This window comes from Geospiza fortis, unplaced genomic scaffold (genome assembly GCF_000277835.1).
Source record: "Geospiza fortis unplaced genomic scaffold, GeoFor_1.0 scaffold361, whole genome shotgun sequence".
NCBI classification, from domain to species: Eukaryota; Metazoa; Chordata; class Aves; order Passeriformes; family Thraupidae; genus Geospiza; species Geospiza fortis.
In genome coordinates, this window is record NW_005054356.1 from 1,120,363 (window position 1) to 1,127,088 (window position 6,726).

At 46.8% G+C, this 6,726-nt stretch overlaps 1 protein-coding gene across 2 annotated transcripts in view; it reads right to left on the reverse strand.

Moving 5' to 3' along the window:
* Positions 1-6,348, reverse strand: part of PHACTR3 (phosphatase and actin regulator 3) — a 47,941-nt gene extending 41,593 nt beyond the window's left edge. For both annotated transcript variants that reach the window (XM_031059117.1, XM_014308079.2), the window contains exons 1-3: positions 6,187-6,348; positions 5,246-5,323; positions 1,073-1,255 (exon numbers count right to left, since the gene is read on the reverse strand). In XM_031059117.1, coding sequence (XP_030914977.1) covers positions 1,073-1,255; positions 5,246-5,323; positions 6,187-6,343 — 418 coding nt within the window. In that variant the 5' untranslated portion in view covers positions 6,344-6,348. The remainder of the gene's footprint in view (positions 1-1,072; positions 1,256-5,245; positions 5,324-6,186) is intronic.
* Between the last annotated feature and the right edge of the window lie 378 nt (positions 6,349-6,726).

Sequence of the window (6,726 nt, forward strand, 5' to 3'; positions counted from 1 at the left end):
ATTGGGATGATTTTGAAAGCTTCAATACACGATTTTGAACACACTGTAAGGTAAATTTTAAATCACACTATGAGTTTATGCAGAGCCATAAGGTTAGACACATGACACCTTATTAGTGCTATCTTTCCATGATAGTATGTCCCAATGGTAAGAATTAGAAGTTCAGAAATAAATTTCATTAGTGATACAGAATTAAATGCTCTAGAATAGAGAAAGAAGAAAAGAAACCTGTAATCTGGTCAAGATTCGATCTGGTTGCTGTAAGAACAGGGAGATGAGTGGGTTTGGACTCAGCAGATGAGGGAATGATTTCCATTCTGAGGGTGGAAGCAGCCAGGGGCTGGGACCCCCAAGAAAGCAGGGCCTGAAGGGGTGGGACAGAGAACAAAAGGCAGCCAGGGCAGATGGAGAAGGTGTAAAGATTGCCCAGAGGGCAGGAAAATCCATAATCACCACATGACAGTCCTCACAAACCAGGATAAAGCATTATCTCTGCAGCTTTGCATTTCTTGGTTGTCAGGAGGTGAATGGAGCCCTGCAGCTGCCGGGCTGTGCCTGGCTGCTCCAGTCCCTAGGCAGGGCTGCCATGGATGAGCTCACAGAGCTGCACCAAAGGAGCCTGGCTTAGCTGATCTCTGCTCCTGGCATCAAAATTCACTGGTGTTTGCAGCATGCTGGGGACAGAGTGGTGACGTGGACAGTGTGGGCTGTGTATTGGCATTGTTCTCCCGAGTCAGGACTAATACATTCAGGCTTGGCACAGAAGTTTAAGAAATCTCTTTAAGAGAAGCTTATTTCATCTTCACAGCAGCCACTGCTGCTACCAAAGGGGCACCATGCCAAGACCAGATCATCTCATAATTCAACTAATCCCATCATGCCAAGCTTTGTGTAGTTCCTCAGCTTGGTAGAAGTCTCAAGAATCACTGCTATTAGGCACCAATTGCTAACCTAGTGTGGGCTGGGCAGAACAAGGTGCTTTGACCCTTTAATGCACTGACACATTCAACCCCTCAGCAGAAATGTTGTTATAACACTTCATGGTTTTTTGAAAACGTTTTATATGCAATACCTGCATCTTCTTTCAGCTCATCCAAGTGCAGCTCCTCACCAAAGGAGGTCACATTCGTTGTGGCCGCAGTTGTGGTGTCCTGCTGCTCCTCCTCTGAGGTGAGTGCCTGGCACACAGCTGCTGGAGCCTCGCTCTGTGTCACCCTCGTGCCATCGTCACCAGTGCAGGCTTTGCCTTCAGTATCTAAAACAACACATCAACACATCATTTCATCTTAGCTAAACCATGGGCAGTGAAAGCTGAGGCCCCCCTGCCATCCTCTTGAGAAGAGGGACTCTTAAAGCTGCTCATGCACAGGGAACTAAGACTTCTCCTAGAGCAGCACCTGATCTCTGTGTTAACCACCTGTGATGTAAATCCTGTGGGCACCAGCCCATCTGGGCACAAAAACCCACTCAGGTTTCTCAAGGAGATACCTCTTTCTGTGGGCATCCAGCTGCCTCAGCAAGTGGCCACTGTGCTCTGGAAGCAGCTGCCAGGTGGGAGATGAGCAATGGGCAATCAGAGGTCTCTGGGAGAAGACAATTCCTTCCTTGCATGAGCAGAGCCTGTGGTGCAGCACATTCCAGGTGGGTCTAACATGTCTGGGCTGTGCTAGGCTCTGTGCACGACTCGCTGCCATCCAGCAATGCTGCAGGAAGGAAAGGCTGCTCATATTCCTACCAAACTGCAGGTTTTTAGCACAGTTTTAGTTACTCAGCTTTGAAAAGTGTATCCTGTGTGATTGAGCTGATCAGAAATTCAAATCCCTCCTCATGCAGACCTAGAAACTGCTCCCTTTGCTTACTCTGAAAGATTTTTGTGCCAGTGATCCCTGCAGCTGTACGCATCTTGATGACTGAAGCTTTTCTAGTATTCTCTTATTCAGGAAAGAATCTTCAGAATACAAACTACTCTTTTACTCCCTCAGAATTTACAAGATCTACATCACTGTTGCAAAGAAACAGAAAGCAGTCACTTCCCTCCCTGGGCAGCTCTCCATGCTGATGGATGCTCCTGCTGTCCACCTTTCACCTCCCAGCTTGTATTTCTCATCCCTGGACCCTCCTTTCTGGAAGCTCCTGCCAGGGCTGTGTTTTCTTGCAATGCTATCATTACCAGTTCCTTGAACATCAATTTAAAACAGCAACATTCACAGTTACCTCTTTTTTATGCTATTTGGACAATCTGCAGGGTAATTTCTTGTGCTTTTGGGTGAGGGTATCAGATTTTGGCCCAGAGATGCTGCGGGAGGGATGCAGTATTTTTGCACACTGAGCTCACTCAGTCTGCCTCATAATCACGTTTGGTGAAAAGTTACTGTTCTTAAAATAGCCCTCGCAGTAGCACAGTTGCTATGATACAGGGAAGGGGAGGGGGGAAAAAGTTCATTGCCTACATTTCAGCTCCTTGTGAAGGCAGCCCTGTAGAAAATCATGGGTGTGTGAACCACTGCCCAGAGCTGTAAGCACAGATAAACCTGATCAGCTTCATCCTCACCAAGGGGACAGACATCAAGGGGGGAGCTCCCTGAACATGCTCAAGGTAACTCTGCTCTGCACGTTCCTCACAGCCTGGGGAAAGGCAGCTGGCCCACAAAGGATCTGCACCAGAGACTCCTTCAGGGCTCCTTCAGGTCCAGCCCCTGGGAAGGCAGGGGTTACTGAAGGGATGGCAGGCAGATGTTCCCCTTGGAGCATTTCTGAGACTCACAACAGCGACGTTCTGGGGCAGGAAGGATCAGCTGGTGCTTACATCAAAGTGGGTGTGCTGCTTTGGGTGTCAGTGGGTCCCAACACTGATTTTTAGAGATGGTCTGGGGACAGGACAAAGCACAGACCTCAGCTCCAGGGGGAAGGAGAAGCCCAGCCCTCAGCACTGCAAGGTAACCTGGAGCAGGGCTGGGACTTGGCTGGGAATTAACCTCCCTGTGTGCCAGACCCATGTCATCTCTCAGGGAGTTAAGCTGGTTCCCAGAGAGAAGCTGCATTTCAGGAGTTTTCCAGGGGCAGGCTGGCATCTGCCCTGTGTGAACAGAGCCAGGAGGAGCAGGGGACAGAGGTGGCCCAGGCCACGCTGTGAATGGCCAGCTGAGACTGGGGGCTGTGTGAGGAGAAAGGGTGACACAACCTGCCAGGGTGACTGAGCACCCACACGGGGACAGTGCAATTCACCCTGGGCTGCTCCCAGGGCACTGCAGATCCTGCACCAGGCCTGTGCAGGGCTCAGAGCCACACGGGCCACTGCTAGGGACACTGCCAGGGACACTGCCTGATGCTGCTGCCATCTGAGTGGCACCCACTGCAAATGCACGAGGCTTCTCAGGGTGCAGCATCCTCCCAGTTGGGCTGTTTATGAAAGTGAGCAGGAATCAGCTCCCTGGGCCGATGGAACAGAGGGATTTGAGGATTTACTGTAGTCTTTTTGCTGCTTTGACAATTGCAACTTAACTGCATAAACGAGGACTTAGCCTTGAAACTGCTGCCACTTCAGCTCAGTCCAAGTAGGGCACTAATCATTTACTGAGAATTATTTGGGTCAGTTTTTATTCCAGTTAATAAGCTTCTTCTGCTAATATAATAAAATAACCCTGGAGATTCACAACACTCTGTAAAGACAAATAACTTGCAGGCAGCTGCAATGTCCTTCAGCTGACTGTGATCCACTCTTCCCTTTCTGGGCACAGGGAGGCACTGGAAATTTGTGTGATGCTTATAGGAGCTCCAGGCAACTTTCCTGCAGACAGGTAAGCAGTCTGTTTGCAGCTGTCTAGTTAAAAGCACAGCTTGTCCTCACACCTCACTGGACTATATTTATTTGAACTATTTTAATTTTGTTAAAATTATCTTGCTGCTTGGCATCACCTTTTCCTCCCAACCGTTCTTTACGCATGCAAGAGGTTTATTGATTCCTCATTATTGCCTCTTAATGGGCTCTACAGAAGTTCTATTTTACTGGTTTTTTGCAGAGCATGACTTCAAATTCATGGATTATAGGGAACTTTCCTGCTCCTAGTGGAGATCATGTATATACAGTAATGCTAATATGCTAATAGGACAAGTAATTATCTAGAATTATGAGAGACACAAAGACTTCAATGGACAGGAATTAAAAATGAACTTTCTAAGAACTTCCATTTTAGAATAAATGAATGGTTTGATAGATTATTTAATATAAAATTTAAAATATATCCAACAGAATAATATTTAAATTGCTTTACTCCCATGGAAAAAGAAATCCTATTTAAAATGCTCTTTTTCTGACTCTTCAGTTGCTCAGTTTCACTCCAGCTTGGCATCAGTATTGTCCCAGGGGTTATTTATAGGCATGGCATTTGTTTTATACAAAAGAAACTCAATTACTACTTTCCAAGAATATAGCTTCTATCTGTGAGATTAATCAAACTCAAAAGGCCAGTCCTCTTTCATGACAGTACTTTCTGCTATGATGTTTTCAAAGGAAAGATGGATTTGTGAAGTTTATCTCTGTTTAGGTGGAAATGACAATTGGGATGTTGTCCATAACACTGGGAGCTCAGTTAATCTCACACAACAGTCACCCAGATCTGTGTCTCCCCTGAGCATTTGTCAGGGCTTTGGAGCACAAGAACCATGTCCTTTGTGAGTGTTTCTGACCCCTTATCATCTTTCCTTCCATGACTTCTGGTTTGTACTCAGGAAAGCTTTAAAATGACTCCACTAAATGCTTCACTTTTGCATGGGAATGAAAACCAGGCAGACTGGTAACACGCTACATCACAAACTCAGAAAAACAGCTGAAAACATCAGATTGGGATCATTTGATGGGATCTGGATCCATAGGTTGTTCATGTTAGCTGACTGTATCTGTATGTTGAAGTTTATATTTATCCAGCTTGAGCTGGATTTCTTGGCAGAAGGATTTAGCTGGGTTTAGAGCAATTACATAAAACATACGTGCCAGCTTTGGCTGCAGCACGTGTAAACCAAGGGAACACAGAGCTGCACTCAAGATGGGAGAGCATCAAACACTAAACTGCATGGATTGATTGCAGCACGGAGGAGCTTGAAGCCTTCAATTCAGACACTGAGTTTTCCACTCTGTTTGGATTGAAGGTGTTTATTCATTTGCTCGTTTATTCTGCTTTTGCAAATACGTGTTTCCTACTGTCCTGAAAGAGCCTCTGATAAAAAAAAGAAAAGAATTTTTACTTACCTTGTTCAATCATCTCCAGAAGGCCTTTCTTAATGAGTTCATCCCTCCCTTGCCGTGCTGTCATCTTCTTCTCCAGCACTGCACAAAGTAGGAGCACAACACAGCACCAGTTACCAACACAGCAGTCATGCAATGGGGTGAGAAAAAGGCAACATGGAAATTGCCTCTTGTCGCAATTTCCCTCCTGTGTGCCTGGAAAGGACTGCAAGGATGTTGTTTTGGGCAGCATGGATTGGTCAGCTGTTTGTGCCTCTTCCTTTGTAAAAATCACCCCATGTAAAGCTGAGGTTTATGGTGTGAGGTGCTGTCAGCTCACTCTGAGTGCAGAGTCATGAGGATTTCAGAGCTTCCTGCTGTTTACTGTGGCACCTTGGAGCTGCCTTGGACAGTGTCCTCCACTGGGACATTCCCACAGGATACAGCAGCAAGTGGAGGGAATTGCACTGTCCCATCTTATGAAAATGCAAGTGACATTGTCTCCATACTCATCTCCTGGGACATCTCTGGAGACCAGTGAGAGGAGGTTGTGCTGTATGCTGGGCTCCTTCCCCTCAGGGACAGCTGCTTGAGGGAAGGCATTGCACATGCTGCAGCTCCCTCCTGTCGCTTCTCATCATGTTACTGTGACCTATATAAACTTCACCCCAAATAAAAGGGGTGACAATACTTGGGGCCATAAATGTAGCCTGTGTGGAGAAGGGACAGCCCATGGAAGGCAGTCTGGGGGCAAGGCCTGTGCTTCAATCTCATATTTTGGCCTTTCCTTCTAAATGTACTAAATTGTGTTATACAGGAAGTCAGCCTATATGGGCCACTCTGAGCCTTAAATATTATTAATCTGTTGAATGCTGGAACCTCTGAATTGGGTTTGGCTCAGGTCACTTTTAACATGTCCCATGAAAGCTCTGCTGGGCAGCATCCCTCTCCTGCTCTCAGCCTACCTGCAGATGTCTGCTTTAGCTTCTCATTTTTCTTTTTCCGCCACTTCCATGGTTTGAAGATCCTGCCCAGTGTTGCCAGTTTGCTGTTCCTCCTCACTGGTGGAGTTCGAATCCCTGAGACCAAGTAGTCAGAACGCACTGCAGGGGACTGCTCCATCTCATCTGAGAGGGGAAGAGAGGAAAAACCTGTTGGACAAAACCCCACAGTGACTTGCAAAGGGCAGCAAAGGTGCTCACCAAGGCAGTGGTGCCACTGTCCCCACAAAAGCTGCAGGGAGCTGGCACAGCCTCCTGAAACCTGGAGAGCTGAGAGCTCCCCATGGCTTTAACAGGAGCAGTGGAAGTTTAACACATCTGTAAATCAGGCTCACGTGGCCTCCAGTTAATCACATAAATGTAATGCTCATTTAAAAAATGCAGACCTTTATGAAAAGCTGAGAGGAAGCGTGAGAGAGCTCAGATCCCTTTGGAATCCCCAGATTCCAGTTCTGTTCCTGGGTCACAGGATATTGCTGCCTTTTACATGAACTCTTCACATGA